Below are 19,863 nucleotides of genomic sequence, written 5' to 3' on the forward strand. Positions count from 1 at the left end.
AAAGCGCATTTCCAAGGATTTACCATGCTCAATGAACTTCACAATATTTTATTTAATTTATTCCTCCGGCACGCCATATCGACCATACATCCATTTCGTACAGTAGGTACCGATCGCTGTTTGGAGTCTTTTTGTATTAAAGCTCTTTACAATACCCGTCATTGCTTATAAGATAAGAATACATTCACACCTGAGTCAAGTGCCTGACACACGGACTTAACGTCTGGATCACAATTTTCAACAATCACTGTCACTCATCCGGCCATTGACAAGGCTTGATTTTGTGACAAGAGACACCGTACCACTGAGCGACCGAACAAATAATCACCATCTGCGCCATCGTCATCATCATCATCATTATCATCATCCTCATCACAGCCGTAACAGCCAGCAAAACCACAATCATCATCTTCGGGTCCGGTCTATCCGTGTGGGGGGTGGGGGTGGAACCTGCTAAAGTATTTCATTTTTTAAACAGAAACACGATAATCATCATCATCATCATCATCGTCATCCATTGTCGTCGGCATCGTTATCATCGTGTCCGGCAATCCGTGTGTGTCTGGGTGTGGAACCTGCTAAATATTATTATTATCTACCTACCTAATAAAAACACACCATTCTTGTTCATTTATTTTTCAAATAATGAAATGAAAGGCACGACCTTTCCCGCACACACACAAGAGGCGATGACGACCAGTGACAAATTATGGGAGGGGGGGGCGGCCGACAACTTTTGGCGCGACATAAATATGAAATGTTAAGGTGACAGCGGGATGATGGTGGTGGGGGGGGGGGGGGGGGTCTCAACCCTTCACCATCAACAACTGTTTGATGGCGTGTGTGTGTGTGTGTGTGTGTGTGTGTGTGTGTGTGTGTGTATGTGTGTGTGATGCGACGAACGATCATAATCAAGGCTGCCAGACAGCCAGATTTCTTCTTGCCCTAGTAGTCAAATAGACCCCAAATAGCCCAACACCACAAGCATTCTGACTCCCTTGAAAAACTCATTTGTTTTGATTAACAAAACAATCGACTACAGTTGGATAAACTTATCTTTTCATTTTTTTAAATAAAAGATTTTTTTTTTTTAATGAATAATAATAGAAAAGCGTTTCTTAGTAACCAATTTTGAACTTGGCCATCTGGCAGCCCCCATCATAACCAGCTGCAGTCAAGCCAGCCACAGACATAAGAGAGGGAGGGGTATGTGAAGTTTCCTGTGGCAAACGAGTTGCTCGTGTTTTTTTTTTTCAAACGAATCACTGCTCGATGACGTCACTGACTCGAAACCCGCCCGAAACCGACTCGATTTTAGAGGACTCGATCGAAAACCCGCTCGATTTGATCGTTTCAAACTCGACCCAGCACTGCTCTCTCGCCTCCTGTTTACTGTTTTCGTTTCGTTAGATGTGCAATTTGCGTGTTAGCCTACTTTTTGATTTCGTTCACATCGATGAATGTAAACAATTGATTAGGTACACACATTGCATATTGTGTGCATGTGTTGTTTTCATTACAAGTACAAGAGAGAAAGAAATAGGTAGATAGATGTAATCTATTACTATCTATTATGGTAATTTGACAAGTGGAGAAAGGGTATCCTATTAATTAACTGATAAAGACGTTCTGAAAAGTCACCAGCATTCAAGACTGGACTTCACTTTGAAGTAGAACTACTGCTACTGCCACTGTTCTTGTCTGTCACAAGTAAACAAGACGGTTTTTTTTTTTGGTAAGTTTATTTCACCCCATTATCTGCACTCAGCAAGGTAATTGGGTCCGGTAATTGAAATTGTATCTGCTTATTATTATTAAGCACAATCCGTATCTACTTCAACATTACCATTACTTTTAATGAATTTTATCAGTTTATTTTATTAATAAAGAAAAAAAATACGATACCAAGCCGAAATATAGAGATAGATTTAGATAGCGATATTCTTCTTCATATAACAACAAAGTCATACTTATATTTTACTTAACCTCCCTCAACACTCACGGCAGTTTCTTGTCACAACTTTCTTATGGGCTAGTTGAGTCACAATTTGACCCCCACTGCTGCTGCTCGCAAAAAAAAACTGCAAGATATGAAGTGAGTAGAAAAGTGCCAGAAGACAATAGAGAATAAAAAATTTTTTCGCGGCGGTGGTGGGGTTTGAACCTGCGACCTTATTGGTACGACAACTCCGCCTGGCAGGTGAGAGCGTGGCTCTACCGTGTGAGCTATCCACGAACACAAAAATATTCGTTTCAAACTCAAAGTCATTTCTAGATCCCTCTCTCACCCACTTCTTGAGACCGCCGATTCGTTCACCACCATCGCGAAGTAATTATGACCAGCAGTTAAGCTTAATAGCCAATATTCTCATCACAAACATATAACATAGAAACGATTGAGACATTGAGTATGCTCCGGTGTATGGGGTGAATTTTTAATTCAGAAAAGTGAGTGGAGCAGGCACTTATGTTGGTAACAACAAGATATGAAGTGAGTAGAAAAGTGCCAGAAGACAATAGAGAATAAAAATAAAAAAAACTGCCTAACTTTAACTACCTATCAACATCAATATCAATAAGTATAAGAGCTCGATGATCAATGATCAACACCCATAGGAATCACGCTCAATTATTCTGGATAGCTTTTGCTCGGTTTACAGGTTTTATAACCAAAATTGTCATGGGCTCATTGTTGAAATGGAAATACTCTCAGACTAACGCAAAATATTATCCACGATTAATAACAAAGTTTAATCAATCCCATAGTTGCCTTTGGCGCATATATGTGCACGCTGAAATAGGGGTATAGATAGACCTGCCGGCACATATTTGCAGGTCTGATAAACAAAAGCAATTAAGGGCTTGTTTTGATATTGTTGTAATGGACAATCTTTTGCGTTGGTATGAGTATGAGAGTGTATTTCCGTTCATAACATTTTGGCTTATTAGAACTGTAAATGTGTACACGTCACATAGAACTATTTTTCACATATGTATTGTTTTGAAAGATGTTTTTGTTTTCATAAATCAGTCCTTTGATAATTAAAGAAAAGTGTGATTTGTCTTAAACTCCATTTATATTTATTTTATGGGTTTAACTTTAACCCTGGATGTTCATAATTGCAGGTCTGATAACCGAGCACAATTATATGCTTGTAGTGTCATTGCTGTAAATGTATATTTTTGGTTTGAGAGTACAGTCCACTTTATGAAAAGTGGACACCATGACTGACAAAAGCATCTACATCAGACAGTTGTCCGGCATACACAAGTTGAATAACAGTTAGTGTGGTGAGAAAGGAATCCAATGCCCTTCGCTAGGGTTATACTAATAATACAAAATATTACGAAAACCAATCAGTTGGCAGCAGACATTGGATTGTCAGTGGCTCATTAGATATCTTTTTTTTTTTTTTGTAATTAGGTGGACTCCTTTTTTATTTCTTGGGTGTAGTCTGAACATTGTTGACTCTTTGAGCGCTGAGGTTATATTCAAATTTCCATCACAAAATGGCTGACACCTGATTGAGGCAGCATGAGAATTACAAGTTAAGACAAGATGAAATTCGAATTCGGTGCAAAATCTCAATTAAAATACCTCACTAGGGCCAATTGAATGTTCTGATGAAAGAAATGATACCATTGGTTCAATTTATAGTACTTTTGTAGAAAGTAGGATTGGATTCCATTGTTTTTGCCTTTCGGCCGCACTGTGCGGCCATTGGCCAGTAGAACAACAGATTCTGCTCTATCTGCACAGTCCGGCCAATGGCACTGAAAGAGTTAAATACATTTTGTTGGAGGTTACTCATAATTGCACAAAACATAAAGGTTGGACTTTTCAACAAGACTCGAATCAGGGACTAACCGGTCTGAAGGCAAGGGGTTACATTACAAGACCAAAAAGCTGCACAATATGCTGACTTTTTGGGGGGTTAAAAAAAAACTGTGTACTGTTGTGTCTGTAACAATGTTGTTCTCAACTCCCTATAAATTGAATATATATGCCTCTCTTGTTTAAGGCTTCACTTGAATACTCCCAACACAAGACCATTTGGGATGGTGATAAACGTAGCAGCAATCATCATCCTTGTTGTTTTCTACCTTGTCATCCTTGCAATTGGAATCTTTGCTGCTTGGAAGGTCAAGGTCAAAGGTCATGAGAATGGCGGTCTGGAGGTGTCACTTGTGGCCGGTCGTGACCTGAGCACTTTCGTTGGGGTCGTCACCATGATAGGTGAGTTCATCAAGGAGATTTGGTCATTTTTATATTCTGGAGCTAGATCTCTACGGAGAGAAAAACTTCTATTGTCTTTTTCTTAATGCTGCCTAACATCACCACCTACTCTACAAAAGAAAATGAAAACTTAAGCATTTAAATAGCGCAATATCCACTAAATATGCTCAAAGCGCATTACAAGGGCTCACTAGCCAACAGCAACACTTAACATGTAAAATGTGGCATGACGCCTGTAAGGCAATATTGCGGTGTTTTCTGACAGACAAGGCTGTTAATGGCCCGGTACTCATTTTACACCTGATTGTGGTGAGAGAATGTGAGTGAAGAGCATTTTCCAAGGACTTAACCATGCATCGCTAGAGCAGGTCTTGAACCCTGGACCTTCTGATCTGAAGGCAAGAGTCATACTACTAGACAGACCACATGGCTGCACAAGAAAGAACTTTAAATTTGGTTTGAACTAGCGATACAATCCTGCTGCTTAGAGTGATTTTATTGATAAAAATAGAGATTCTGGGGGGGAGGGGTGGGGGGGGGGGTTCCCAAACTTTGGCCAAATATAGGTTTGTAAATTTGATTTTAGATTCAAAATTTTAAAGGGAAATCTGTAAAAATGAAAAACATGTTTTACTGAAAAATTTAAAAACATAAATACTGGACACTTACTTTGAAAGGTAACAAATATTATTGATCAGTGTTACAGATATTTCGGATATTTATGGAATTCAGTGTGTTAAAATAACCTCCATATTTTTCCCAATCACTTGGCGAATGAAAAATGTGATTATCCAGTGTCTTTTTTACTGGAGTTCAGATTTCAGATAACGGATTGGTCAATGTGCTCGTGTAAAAGTTAAGTAAAGTTCTTTCTCCTGAATCGGCAACCCTGATTGATACTTTTTAATAGTTTTCTCAAAACAGTCAGAATTGTTCTTAACAAGTATTTCTGGAAGCATATCCATCTTTTTGCAAAGAACCTGGAGTGGAGATTCTGATGGAGTTGTCGATGATGGCGAAGAATCAGAGAGATCAAGATTGGTCTCTGTGAAAACAACTTTTGTGTTTTTTTCTTTGTGATACTTGTATTTAACCAGTTTACTGCCATATTCTAAATAAGCAGGTGGTTGGATGGGAGCATCACCCTTGAATCATATACCTATGATGTTCGCATGGGTGTACGATCCGATAGTGATGTCGTTTCTTCTTCTCTTTACTAGCCTATCCTGCTTCTTTGGTTTGTGATTGTATTTTTGACAGGGGATATTTTTTTTTCTGTAAATCTTCTGCCTGTTTGTTCTTGGTTATTTATAATTTAGCTTATGATATCTTTAGGTTATGATTTTGATTTACATTTGTACTATTTTTGTTAGATTGCTTGTTTTTTGGTTTCAGCGGTCTCTCATATAACCTCAATTGTGTTGGAAGAGACCTAAAGCAACAAACAAACAAAAAAATATTCTAAATAACAATGTGGAAATTGAATGTAAGCTTCAATTTAATATACGAAAACAGATAAAATGGATGTTTCGGGTTTCCCCTTTATCAACAAAACAAGATGAATAAAATAGTACAGATAAATGAGATAATGAGCAGCAACATTTACACTGCCATACTCTAGAAAAACACGTATTTAAAAAAAGTTTATGCCAGATAACTCGGCCTTCAAATATTGATCGATTTAAATGTCCTTCATCTTGGCATAAACTCTCAAACCTGGGACTATCAATCGATATTTGAAGGAAAAGTTTTCTGGACAAATTTTTAGATATATGTGTCTTTCTAGAGTATGGCTGATTATTCTATAATATCGATTGCATACATTGACAGTTTTGTTTATAATTGTACATGGCAGTTACATGGTTTCGTTCTTCGCACAGAGAGTACATAAAGTCTTTTAAAACACAAAAAATATAATGCCCATAAAAAAAGCTGTGAAATTTTGAAAGTCTAGAAAGAAAGTGTTTAAAAATGGCTGTATAATTTCAAAAGCAGCAAAACAATAAATCAAATTTATTTTCTTCATTTGTTTTCCACATCCAGCCACTGCAGTGGGAGGTGGATATGTGAATGGAACAGCTGAGGAAGTGGCTCGGAGTGGCTTGATCTGGACTCTAGCACCTCTGGGAATCTTCCTGGGTTTGAATATTGGTAGGTACATTATTGATGTCTCTTCCACATTCTTGAATCCTCTGGGATTTTGCTTTTATGTATATATTTGAGACTGTGGCAAAAGATCGTTTTTATAACGTTCGCCATGAAAATTCTCCAATAATAAGTTATTTGAAAAAAAACTAAGGAAAAAAGTCGTTTTCATCCGTATTTATCAGTTGAGTAATCTATATTAATAAAAGAAAGAGCAATCCTGTGCATGTGTGTGTGTGTGTGTGTGTGTGTGTGTATGTGTGTGTGTGTGGACTACAAGGAAAACCAGAATACTATCTGCTATAACATTTAGCCCGTTCTTTAACTCAAAAACATCAAGATTTTGTGATTTTGATTGATTTTACAATAGTCATATAAAAAATTTTAATTCAATTTATCCAATCTCTAAAAATTATGACTCCATTTTAAATAAATTGGAAGCGATTCATAACAAACGTTACTTATCAAAATACAAACATAGATACCTCCTTCAAAGGTTAAAGCACACTCACCTAAGCTCACTCGGACAAACATAGCTGGATGTTTACAAGAATGAAATTGATGTAACTTTCCTTTTGTTCATGGTTGTTGTTTTGTTTTTGTTTTAAAAAAACAACCCAAATAAAACCCGGGTCGGTGGATGATTATTTCTCACTAGATTCTCTATCAGACGATAAACCTCAAATATTACACTTAGTTTTGTGCATTGGTACGATTGATCACGTGGGAACTATTCATATATTTATTTATGTGTATGTTTCTGTGAGGGGTTTATATCGATTCAGTGGATGTATTGCAGAGATGACATACATGTCAGTGCTTTGTTTTACATCGACGATGTTGCGATGTTTGCTAGTGTAAAATAAACCAAAGACATGCACTGGGTGGGGATCCTGACCTCCCATAGTGGGCAGGGAGGTACAAACTGTGTCTTCTATCCCTTTATATCTGTTTCCCAACATGCTTTCTGTCTTTGTCTTGGAATGAGGTTACTTGGTTTTGTCCTGGCCATGGTTGGAGTCCTGGCTGGGAGGGAAACAGTCAAATGCATAGTTGTTGTTTTGGGAGATGATATTTTTTTTCCTTGTTAATCATCTCTCTGTTATGTATTATTAAATTTGTTATTTTTATTGTATAGTGTAAGCATTTGAGTGTATTCCTCTTTGTTGGATTTTGTGCTTGTGTCCGGATGAGACTTATAGGTGATCTCAAACTAAGTACATTGGTGATATGCTCTTGGAATCTACATCTGATCCCTATTTGTTCCTAGTCCCCCTTTGTCTTACTTTTTCTTAGATGCTTTAATTGTAATTCTAGAACTTTTTACTATCCCATTTTCTTCCTTTTTACTGGCGCTGATATAACCTAAATGTGTTGCAAGCGCTGTAAAACCCTTAAAAACAAAACAAAAAACAAAGACATGCAATTTAGCTCCAATAGAATAACAGAAATAGTTTCTCACAGGTTTAAGTATGTGTTGACAAAGTATCAACTTTGTCCACACTTTTTCGACACTTTAAAAAAGCTATAACCACTTTAATTTTGATGCGAGATCATCAGCTTCTGGTTTATTTTTCATTATTTAAATCAGGAAACGGATGACAGTGATTTTTTCCTTTGGATTTCCAAATAACTTATTATTGGAGTATTTTTGTGCCGAATGTCACAAAAACGACTTTATGGCATAGCCTCGTATTTATTTTACTAAATTTTTTTTCCTCCTATTACAGCAGTAGCAGCCTAGGCTTGATGTACAATGGGCCAGGTTAAATATAAATAGTTAAATGTTCACAATTAGATAACGCCTGTCCATTTTTATACCTTGCTCACTCAATGCTCTTCAGAATGCTTTTAGTTTTCTTTTATTTCGGTTACTCTTTCTACAATTCCCATCACTTCCCATATCCAAGTACTCTTATTGTCATAACTTTTTCATCACTTATGGACTGATGGACTGAGTTATGATTTAGCATTGAATAATGTCTTTAAAATGTATGTCTACAAGTTAATCCAACAAAAAAGTTGCCTCAGTTTCTTTTTGTTTGTTTTTTTTAAATTATTTTTTTCTTTCTACTTATTGTGTGTGATAATTGAAATTTCATCAGAAATTCTGTTATTTAAAGATGCTTTGTAAGAGATCGAGCATTAAAACTGACTTTATTCCTCACAGCGGGTGCCTTCTATGCACGCAAGATGCGGGAACGCCAGTACCTGACCATGTTAGATCCTTTCCAAGTGCATTATGGGAAGGCAGTGGTTGTGTTGATTTACTCGGCCAGTGTGATGGGAGACCTGCTGTGGACGGCATCAATACTTAATGCTTTGGGTAGGTAAAATTTTTTCGTTCATACATTGTGCTGGTGTTTATCTTTTACTTCTTCTTCTTCTTCTTCTTCTTCTTCTTCTTCTTCTTCTTCTTCTTCTTCTTCTTCTTCTTCTTCTTCTTCTTCTTCTTCTTCTTTTTCTTCTTCTTCATCTTCTTCTTCTTTTTCTTCGAATAGTGATGACTGAGAATATTGGATGGAGGGATATCAACAATTTGTTATCCCGACTGCCTAATTTATATTTTACTTGACTTGATTTAGTATTGATCTACCGGTATTTCTATAAGACCATTTAATCCTTTGTTCAAAGTTGTTGTTTTAGCCTTAGTCCTTACTTCATGATGATGAACCATCCCAATTGTTTTATGTGTCCATTTCTTGTATCTAATTGCATTTCGCCCTATTTTTTAAAAGCAGAAATAGCTTTTTAAAGTGTTGAAATTGATATGATATCTCTGCTTTTCTTTTGCTTCCAGATTGTCACTTTTTGGCTTATTTTTTTCTATTATTTAACCCAGAAAAACTGATTAAAACAGTTCTACAGATTTTATAAACAACTTAATAATTGCTTGATGTCTTTTTGTGTGGAATATTACAAAAATAAGGCTTTGGAACAGTCACAAATACTCAATCTATTCTGCTTTCTTTCCCCTCTTGATCCCACCCCTTCCCTGCTTCAGGTACAACGTTGAGTGTGATAGTCAACATCCAAATCGTGGTGGCTGTCATAGTGTCAGGGGCTGTGGCTATCCTCTATACGGCTGTAGGGAGCATCATTGCCGTGGCTTATACTGACATTGTACAGTTAGCATTTATTGTTGTAGGACTGGTGAGTTTACGAAAAATAAAAATATATTAAGTTGTATATAGCAATATCCACGAAATGTGCACTGGGACCTTTACAATGGGTTCCAAGTAACCTGAGGGCACTATTATAGGTTATTTTCAACTGATACAATACCAAGGTACTCATTTTACACCTGAGTATGGTGAGAACTTGTTTTTAAATAGCCTTTTCAAGAACTAAATTCTTAACTTTCTACAGTAGGATTTAACTTTCAATCTTGGCTTACGGGTGGAATGGCATATTACTAAACCAGCAAATAGCACAAGTTAATGAATAAACTCAAAGATGAAAGGTCATTAATTTTGAATTGTATGGCTCTGTAGTTCAGCGTTTTTGGTGTCTGGTCTTGTCACAAAAGTCAAGCAATGTTAAGCATAGTCAGTGGCTAGATGGTTGTCAGTGATTTTTGGAAAATTCTGTGTCCTTGGGTAAGGCACTTAACACACATAGCCTCACTCGATTTAGGTGTGAATGAGTAACTTGGTTACAGGCCGTTGACAGGTATTTTATAAGTGGCAGTATAAAGGGACATTTCTGCTGGTACTGCTTCAATTGGAAATTTGGTGAATCTGTAGTGTTTCAATCATCCTGTTTTGTTGATAAAGGGGAAACCTGAAATGTTCATTTGATCTGTTTTTGTAATCAAATTAAAGCTTACATTCAACTTCACGTTATTATTTATTTCTTGAATATTTAGGAATTCATTTTTATTGTATTTTTAAAACAAATTTTTTTTCACTTTTTTTTTATCTCCCTCCTATTCTAGTTTTTAAGTTTGCCGTTCATCTTTAGCAACAGAAAGATTGGTGACCTGTCTACAGCCCCTGACACGTGGATCGGTACCGTCCCATCCAACATGTGGGGTGTCTGGACTGATCTACTCATTGCCATGGTAACGTTATTATTTGTTTTCCTTCTTGCATTATGGGAGTTTCTCTCTCTCTCTCTCTCTCTCTCTCTCTCTCTCTCTCTCTCTCTCTCTCTCTCTCTCTCTCTCTCTCTCTCTCTCTTTCTCTCTCTCTCTCTCTCTCTCTCTCTCTCTCTCTCTCTCTCTCTTCTTCTCTCTTCTCTCTCTCTCTCTCTCTCTCTCTCTCTATCTTTCTCTTTCTCTCTCTCTCTCTCTATCTTTCTTTCTCTCTCTCTCTCTCTCTCTCTCTCTCTCTCTCTCTTCTCTCTCTCTCTCTCTCTCTCTCTCTCTCTCTCTCTCTCTCTCTCTCTCTCTCTCTCTCTCTCTCTCTCTCTCTCTCTCTCTCTCTCTCTCTCTCGCATACCAGTTAACCCTTCCTCTTTTGGCAGAATTATTCCTATTTTTACTCTTCCTTTCCGCCATCCTGCTATTGTCTCTAAAATTCAGATTTTCAAAAATGATGATAATGATAAAAAAAAATTTTTATGAGGGGGTTAAAAAGGTGTTGCTTTTTTTAATGATTGCCAAAAGGGAACTAAGTAAGAAACAAAATTCATTGCACTCCTTTCCCCATCCCATGACTGAACGTATGTGATTTGTAGCTTCTCCAGCTCTGTCACAATACTGTCTTTATGTGTTTGGTGGCAAAGTTGCTGGTCATTTGGATAGAGAATTATCCATTTGTAAGAAATTCCTATATTTTTTCCCCCAAATTCCTATTTTTTGATGTTCTGATTCGACTTTTGGATTGTTGGATGTCTGTAATGGCATAAAACCTTTAAAAATGTGCAAGCATAAGAATGTTTAAATTCAATATGAACAAAAATCTACTGATTGAAATTTAAATTGTCGTATATTTCCCATCCTGCTTCACCCCTCTACACACTCCCACCGTCCCACCCTTCATACTCTTTCTGCAGACGTTTGGGTCAATTCCGTGGCAGACGTATTTCCAGAGAGTTCTTTCCGTACGCAGTGCCAGACAGGCCCAGGTGTTGTCTTGTGTGGGGGCCTTCGGGGCCCTTGTACTGGTCATACCCTCCATTCTTATTGGTATTGCTGGGACTAGTGCTGGTATGTCCTTGTTATCATCATCATCATCATCATCATCATCCTCTATATCATCATTATTACTAATTACACCATCATCATCATCACCTTCATTATCATCATCCTCTATATCATCATTATTACTTTAATTACATCATCATCATCATCTTCTATATCATCATTATTGCTAATGACATCATCATCTTCATTATCATCCTCATTATCATCATCCTCTATATCATCATTATTACTTATATGACATCATCATCATCATCACCATTATCATCATCCTCTATATCATCATTATTACTAATGACATCATCATCATATTCATCATCATCATCATCATCTTTACTGTCATTATCATCAAGATCATCATCTCCTTTGATTATTTTCAGAATGCCTCATAGATTTTGTAGTTTATTGTGAAAAGGATATTAAAATTAAATTTTATTTAATTAGAATAGAATAAAGAGCCATGTCAAATTTAAAAACTTGACGTGAATAAACGTATTCAGAAGAATTTATGATGTTTAATCTGCATCTTGTTATTAATTCTAGATTGGAGCAATACCACATATGGCCATTCCCCAATTGGTACAAATGAAGCTAGTCTAATTTTACCTCTAGTCATCAACGAATTCACACCTAAACCTGTCGCCATATTGGGTAAGTGTCTCCTTTCTCCACTTTCTTTTATATTTGATTTTAAAAAAGAAGATTTAAATTATTTTTTTAAAAAGTGCCTTTATTAAGCATATTTTAGGATCTTTATTTATCCTCCTCCCTTTGTCCCCGCACGAATATGAAGTCATTGTGTGCCATCATTGTCATCTATCCTGTCCCTAATCTCGCTCACCGGTTCATTTCATTACACAGGGTGGGATTCCTAACCTCCCATAGGGGGCAGGAAGGTCACTTACTGTGTCTTCTATTCCCCTATATCTGTTTTCCAACTTGGTTTCTGTCTTTCTCCTGGAATGAGATTACTTGGTTTTGTCCTGGCCCTGGCCGCATACCCTGGCTGGGAGGGAAACTGTCAAATGATTAGTTAGAGTTTAGGGAGATGATATTTTTTTCTTGTAAATCGTCTCTGTAAATCGTACTGAATTTTTTTTTTTTTTTTTTTTTACATATATAATGATTTGTAAACATTTGAGTGTGCTCCTCTTAGTGGGGACCTGAGCTTGTGTCTTGATGAATCTTTTAAATGGTCTCAAACTAAGTACACTGGTAGTGTGCTCAATCTACATTCGTTCCCTATTTGAACCAATTCCCCTTTGTCTTGCTTATTCTTGGGTGCTTTAATTGTAATTCAAGAACTTTATTACCATCCCATTTTCTTCCTTTTTACAGGTGCTGATATGACCTAAATGTGTCGCAGGTGCTGTAAAATCCTTAAAAACAAACAAACAACAACAAAAATTTTAAAATTGAGCTTTTTTTATCGCACGATATCCACTAAACATGCTCAAAGCGCTTTACAAATGGTCCCTAGCCATCAGCAACACTTTACATGTAGGATGGGACATGACGCCTGTTAGGCGATCTTACAATTTTTTTTCAGACAGAGACAAAGCTGTTAACGGCCAGGTACTCTTTTTACACCTGAGTACTGTGAGAGAATGTGAGTAAAGAGCCTTTTTTCAAGGACTAAGAACGATCCGAAAGCGAGTGTCATACCACTAGACCACATAGCCGCACACTAGACCACATAGCCGTAATGAAGGCTTAACCTTGATCTCCTTTTCCTCCTTTTCCTCTCCAGGCCTAGGCGCAATATCAGCGGCTGTTATGTCATCTGCTGACAGTTCCGTCCTAGCCACCAGCTCCATGTTTACAAAGAATATTTATGGAGAAATTATCCGACCTTTTGTGAGTATGAATCACTTTCACTTCCTTGTTCTTCATCCCTTGTCTTTAGATTGAAATCGGTTTCTCAATTATATTTCCCCCCAATGATAATGATTAAAGTATAGGGCAGCTTTATCCCCAGAAAATTAGGCTCTTAGTGTTCTTGAATATATTGTATATTATATGTTTATATATTAAATACTGATGGCTTGAGCACAGCAGCTCCATTGATTGAATACTCAAGCGTGGCCCAAGTGAACCAAATTTTTGTTTCACTTGGCTCCCTTTGCTAAAAACCTGCACACTAAGTTACCTGCCTCCACTCTAAGATATGTGTATAGCACCTTGAGGCTCATGGTTTAGGATACAGTGTACTCTATAAGAGTCCATTATTATATATTATTATTATTATTTTATTATTATTATTATTATTATTATTATTATTATTATTATTATTATTATTATTATTATTATTTTATTATTATTATTATTATTATTATTATTTTATTATTATTATTATTACTATTTTATTATTATTATTATTATTTTTTTTATTATTATTATTTATTATTATTATTATTATTATTATTATTATTATTATTATTATTATTATTTTATTATTATTATTATTTTATTATTATTATTATTATTATTATTATTATTATTATTATTATTATTATTATTATTATTATTATTATTATTATTATTATTATTATTATTATTATTATTATTATTATTATGTATTATTATTTTATTATTATTATTATTATTATTATTGTTATTATTATTATTATTATTATTATTATTATTATTATTATTGTTGTTGTTTTTATAATTTTATAACACAGACCAACTGATTGGGTCATAAAGAAAGTTACTTCGCGGGTGGTTGGATGGGAGCATCACCCTTGAATCATATACCTATGATGTTCACATGGGTATACGATCCGATAGTGATGTCGTTTCTTCTTCTCTTTACTAGCCTATCCTGCTTCTTTGGTTTGTGATTGTATTTTTGACAGGGGATATTTTTTTTCTGTAAATCTTCTGCCTGTTTGTTCTTGGTTATTTATAATTTAGCTTATGATATCTTTAGGTTATGATTTTGATTTACATTTGTACTATTTTTGTTGGATTGCTTGTTTTTTTGTTTCAGCGGTCTCTCATATAACCTCAATTGTGTTGGAAGAGACCTAAAGCAATAAACAAACAAACAAAAAAAAAGTTACTTCTGCCAGAATTTAAATGATACATGAAAAGAATGTTCAGAGAAGGCAATGAAAGTAGAAATATCCAATTTTTATAAAATGACCCAAGACCATAGGGCTAGAGCTCAGCTAGTCGCTTGTTCGATTAAGTAAGTGAAAATGGTCATTGTTTTTGTTACTTCTGCAGTATGATTTTAATTTGATTGACTTTAAACTTTATCTAGCCAGTTGTTTGAGGTCAATATTAGACTCCAGGGGGATTTGTCACTCACCAGGCTTTTTGATAAAATAAAAGAATCACTTAAAGGCCCCTCAGGGTGTCATCTTTCAGAAATTGTATACTTGAAAAGACGTAAAATAAATCAGGGCACCATAATTTCTTTATTTGGCTAATTAAAAACCTGAATTCCGGGAACTTGTTTAATTTCTTTTTGTTTTATATAGGGAATGTTAAGGGGGTAAATAAGAAGACTCCTGTAAATTGAAAGTCTCAAAAATCAGACTAAGAAGCAGGGTAGAAATTTTTTTTATATATTTAAGTCCTGAAGTCTGGAACGGTTTACCACCTAGCCTCAGGGCTGTGGACCAATGGGTGCCTTAAAAAGAACTCTCACACCCGCTTATTTAAATCTGCTTTTGATTCAATTCGATTCCTTTAAGAATGTGAAAAATTTCTGTAATTTTGTGTATTTAACCGTCATTGTTGTAAATGTGCACAAAGCTCCTTCCTAAGGGGACAAGCTGTGCAATATAAATGTATGTTATTATTACTTTTATTATCCATAATAATGTGTAAATTAAAAATTAATTTGGCTTATAATCTTGTGACTTGATCCTTCCACAGGCGTCTAAAAAAGAGCTGAGTCTAGTCAGAATGTCCTCTGTGGTAATCTTTGGATCCATCGCCATAGTCATCGCTCTCACCTCTTCAGTCATCTACGGAATGTTCATTCTTGCTGCCGATATTGTCTTTGTCATCGTCTTCCCTCAACTCACTGCTGTTCTGTACTGCCCAAAGTACACAAACAGTGTAGGAGCAATTGCTGGGTTTTTCATAGGACTCATCCTGAGGATTGGAGCAGGTGAACCGTTGTTAAACATGCCAGCTTGGATTAAATTCAGTTTTTATAGTGATGCCGAAGGCCAGCTGTTCCCTCATCGGACCGTCTCCATGTTGTGTTCACTTTGTGTTACAGTTTTTGTGTCCATGTTGTGGAAATTTTTTTTTGATTTAGTAAAAGATAGTAATTGTAGCAGTGGTAGTAGTGGTGCTAGTTGTAGTAGTTGTGGCAGTGGTACTGATGCTTCAGCTACATGTTGTTGTCGTCGTTCTACGTTTAAGTTGCAGAAAGGTAGAAGAAAACAGAAGTATGTGTGTAATGGTGGCAGTGGAGACGGGTTTATTGCTGGGGATGTCGCTGGAGAGGAAGATAATGGTCTGGAAATGTTTGAAGGGTACGAGAATAAAGATGAAGATAAATATGTTTTATCTACTCACTCTCCAGGTAAGGAAAATTAGGGATCCATTAGTAAAAAGGAGAAAAAAGTTTTAAAAGAAAAATAAGATGGATGAAGAGGGAGAAATAGATATAGTTGAAATGATTCCTCTGATTGTAAGAATAGTAATATTACACTTCCCATACAAAAGTCATTCTTTACCAAATATCTGACCCATCACCTAAAAACAGTTTTATGTCGTTTTGATTTCAATGTTAAAAATTGAATTTATCATCAAGAATATCAAACTTGGTTAAATTTTATACATTTTCTAAAAGGAGGAAGAGTATAATTACTTAATGTGGAAAAAAAAATAAGACAATTGTTGCTTTAAAAAAATGTTTTAATTGCCGATGTCCTTTTTCCACCTGAAGCTGGAAGACCAGCTTTTTGAAATCCACCAGCTGACCTTGGTTGGTTTTGGTGAATTGATTTTTTTTAAAAGATAAAAGTATTGGTTATTTAAGGCAACAGTTAAGGGGAAGCTAGATGGATATGCATTTTTTTCTATGATTGAAAGGTGATACCACTTGATGGAGCGAGGCTTTGCATGAAATATTTTTATACAAATGGTGTTTACGAGAAAAACTTTCAGATTTGTTGGGCTAAAAAAAAAACAATTTTTTAGCAAAGGGCATCCCTTTTCGTCAAAAAGTTTCACCCCGACAAAATACGTACTTGTTGGGGTGAGTCATATATAGATATTACTAAGTGAACAATAGGAGGTTGCTAGGAATGGGAGAGGAGTGGTGGCCTGGAAAGTGGATGGAAGGAGAGAAGTGGAAGGTCAAAGTTCAACAATTCAAGGGATTTGACTGATGTGTGTTGTTGTGAACCAGTGTCGAATGTGTAACATTTCCTATCTGTCTATAGTTTTTGAAAATTGGGCAACAGAGAAGTCCTACTTTAAATGGGTAGACAATATATTACAACAGATTTCTGCCTTTGTTATTACTTTCTATTATATATTTCTTGTTTAATCTCTTATTTGATTATGCTGGATTGGAACAAAGTTGGCAAATTATATATATATATATATATATATATATATATATATATATATATATATATATATATATATATATATATATATATATATATATAATATATATATATATATATATATATATATATATATATATATATATATATATATATATATTACTGTAAAATTATTTTACATCTCCTTTTAAAAAAACTCATGTTTTGTATTGTTTAATATAGTCTAATGTGCTTTATTTGCCAATACTTATTATCATACATGACATTTTTCTACCCCAGCCATTCTTGCACGAGAATATATTTTTTTCCAGTGTTTACTGTTTATCTTTGATCCACATATCAATATCAACATATTTATCAGAGTGGGGACCCTTCTACATCCTCCTGTGGGCTGGAAAGATCAAAGGTCAATGCTGGCCGTTTCTTCTATCCCCCTGTATTTATTGTCCCTTTCTGCATTGTTTTATGTGGATGTGAGACTTTTTACTTTTGTCCAGGCCATTGGCTGGGATATATTGCAGAAGGGAATTCTTACATTTATCTCTCTTTATGATGTTTTTTTCTTTTCTTTTGTTTCGACGAGACCCAAGATTGATCAATGATAACAATACATTTATTGTTATAAACTGTTCACAGCCGTATTTTGAAAACTGGCCAGAAATCTCATCCTTCAAACAACGACCGATGTAAATTCTTCTTTTTCTTCTTCTTCTTCTTCTTCTTCTTCTTCTTCTTCTTCTTCTTCTTATTATTATTATTATTATTATTATTATTATTATTATTATTATTATTATTATTATTATTATTATTATTATTATTATTATTATTATTATTATTATTATTAAAATTAAAATGTGGAATGACATCTATTGACCATTTTCATTTCAATTTTAGATCACAACATTCGGTAGCAGATCAGCCTTGAATTACCTTGATAGAATAATTTTCCCCCCGTTTACAACCAAAGTGAATAGACGCTGTGGATTGTGAAAAGGAATGTACCGAAATGAATTTATAACAGCTTCAAAAAATAACAAAATTAAATACAGTGCAACTTCTGGATAGTGACATTGAACTCTGGTCCCGATGTTTTTGCTATATATTCCTAGCAATAAACACCTAAAATAGCGACATACATTTTAGTAAAACCCCTGTTCAGTGACATTTTCTACAGTCAATAACAATTTTTTCCTAGATTTTAATTAAGTTTATTTTTCCTCCTAACGTCACAGAGCATTTTAACAATGACTGATTTTACTAGAGTATTTAACTCTTGCTATTAATCTGCAGGATAATGTGAAACACTAATTCAATTTTTAGCTAAATAGATTTACGAAATTGTATCTGAATTTTGCAAGATGACACAATGATGGTAAGAAAATGAATGACATGTCGTGGTGAATAAGCCCCTTCAATTATCTATTGATTAGTTTTTCCTTTATAAAATATGATATTTTGTTATGTTTCATTTTTGGTTCATTATAATTGATTGTATGATTTAATTTTATAGCTTTGAATCACAAATTGCTGATCACACATTCATTATCACTCTCTTTGTTCCCTTGGAGAAAAAACAAACAACTTTTACCACCCACTGACATATCGCTTTTCCAAATTATGACCTTGATTGGAATAATTAGTTAATGGAAATCAAAAAGCTCTCAATGGTATTATCAAGTCACCTGCTGGTTAAAAAATACAATAGAAAATCTGTGGGTTTTTTTCCCCCTATTTGACAAGGGGCAACCTGCCTGCTGATACAAAGCTTTTGAGAAATATTGAAATCTTACAAGATGCTGTGTGTTAGGAAGTAGGAAGTTACCGTGGTATTTTTCTTTTTCTCCTTCGGATACGCAATGTTACTAGTATCAGTCCGACTGAGTTAGTCTGTATGATGATGAAGGAGGAGGAGAAAGAATGATGGAAGAAAGAAGAAGAAAAGGAAGGGGAGGAGGAGGAAGGAAGGAAGGAAGAATGATGGGAGAAAGAAGAAGAAGAAAGAAAGAGGTAACAAGAGGAGGAGGGGAAGCAGCAACATATAATTCAGTGATATTGATATCCAAATGGAAAATATCTCCCTTATTTATTTTTTAAAAACAGGATATATCCCATTTTTACTTGCCGACTCGACACCTTCTCTGGAAGATGAGTCAATTTTTTGTATTTATTGTGAAATCATTTTAGAAGAATTTAATTCTCCACATTTTTATCCACTCCCCCCCAACCCCCCCCCCCCCCCCCCCCCCCCCCCCTACACACACCCCTAGCAATGATCCAAAGTTTTTATGCATTGATGTTACAACTTACTTTATCATGACGTCCAAACTATGACCTTAGTGTGCTATTTGGGTTATATAGCACAAATGATTTAATCCTTGATGACTGAGTAATTGCCATTGTAAATCGTCATTACAATATTTATGTACACTCCGACACATATTTCTAATTTCTAATGAACTCTCTGGGACCATGAAAATTAGTCTGTTGTATATAGATAGATAGTTAGTCATAGCCAGTTGGATGTAATGCATTTTTGAAAATTTTCTTCCTTATTTCCTTTTTTTTTTTTTTTTTAAATTTGAAAATTTCTTTGTTCTTTTCGATGTTTAATGTTAAAATTAGAATTGTTTTGATAAACTTTTAGTTTGTTATGGCCTATGGATGTAGCATAATTTTAAAAATTTAATTTGTAATTTCCTTTTCTGTGTAAATTTATTTGTTAAATTTATGAAACAGGTACAAAGACTAATAAGGATAAAAAATGGGACTGAGTTAAATAGTTTTATAAATCA

At 35.0% G+C, this 19,863-nt stretch overlaps 1 protein-coding gene across 2 annotated transcripts; it reads left to right on the forward strand.

Annotated features, from left to right (window-relative positions):
• Window positions 1–1,427: 1,427 nt before the first annotated feature.
• On the forward strand, window positions 1,428–17,116 carry LOC144959750 (high-affinity choline transporter 1-like). Of its 2 annotated transcripts, XM_078892464.1 has the most exons (10): window positions 1,428–1,735; window positions 4,023–4,237; window positions 6,281–6,388; window positions 8,553–8,708; window positions 9,387–9,535; window positions 10,320–10,445; window positions 11,381–11,534; window positions 12,072–12,179; window positions 13,279–13,385; window positions 15,417–17,116. In XM_078892464.1, the coding sequence occupies exons 2-10, from the start codon at window positions 4,060–4,062 to the stop codon at window positions 16,089–16,091; spliced, it is 1,761 nt and encodes a 586-aa protein (XP_078748590.1). In that variant the 5' UTR covers window positions 1,428–1,735; window positions 4,023–4,059; the 3' UTR covers window positions 16,092–17,116. The 2 variants fall into 2 exon arrangements, with proteins under 2 accessions (XP_078748590.1, XP_078748591.1); XM_078892465.1 differs by lacking the exon at window positions 1,428–1,735 and having other exon boundaries at window positions 4,020–4,237; window positions 15,417–16,185.
• The last annotated feature ends 2,747 nt before the right edge of the window (window positions 17,117–19,863 follow it).

Source organism: Berghia stephanieae, chromosome 14 (genome assembly GCF_034508935.2).
Source record: "Berghia stephanieae isolate SIO BIC M18660-M18661 chromosome 14, UCSD_Bste_1.3, whole genome shotgun sequence".
Classification (NCBI taxonomy): domain Eukaryota; kingdom Metazoa; phylum Mollusca; class Gastropoda; order Nudibranchia; family Aeolidiidae; genus Berghia; species Berghia stephanieae.

What these genes read in the sequence shown, in the direction of transcription:
- LOC144959750 (XM_078892464.1), top strand. Translation starts at nt 4,060, where the DNA reads ATGGTGATAAACGTAGCAGCAATCATCATCCTTGTTGTTTTCTACCTT. An exon ending in TGGGGTCGTCACCATGATAG is followed by an intron (nt 4,238 to 6,280) that starts GTGAGTTCATCA and finishes TTCCACATCCAG; the next exon opens with CCACTGCAGTGGGAGGTGGA. An exon ending in GAGAAATTATCCGACCTTTT is followed by an intron (nt 13,386 to 15,416) that starts GTGAGTATGAAT and finishes ATCCTTCCACAG; the next exon opens with GCGTCTAAAAAAGAGCTGAG.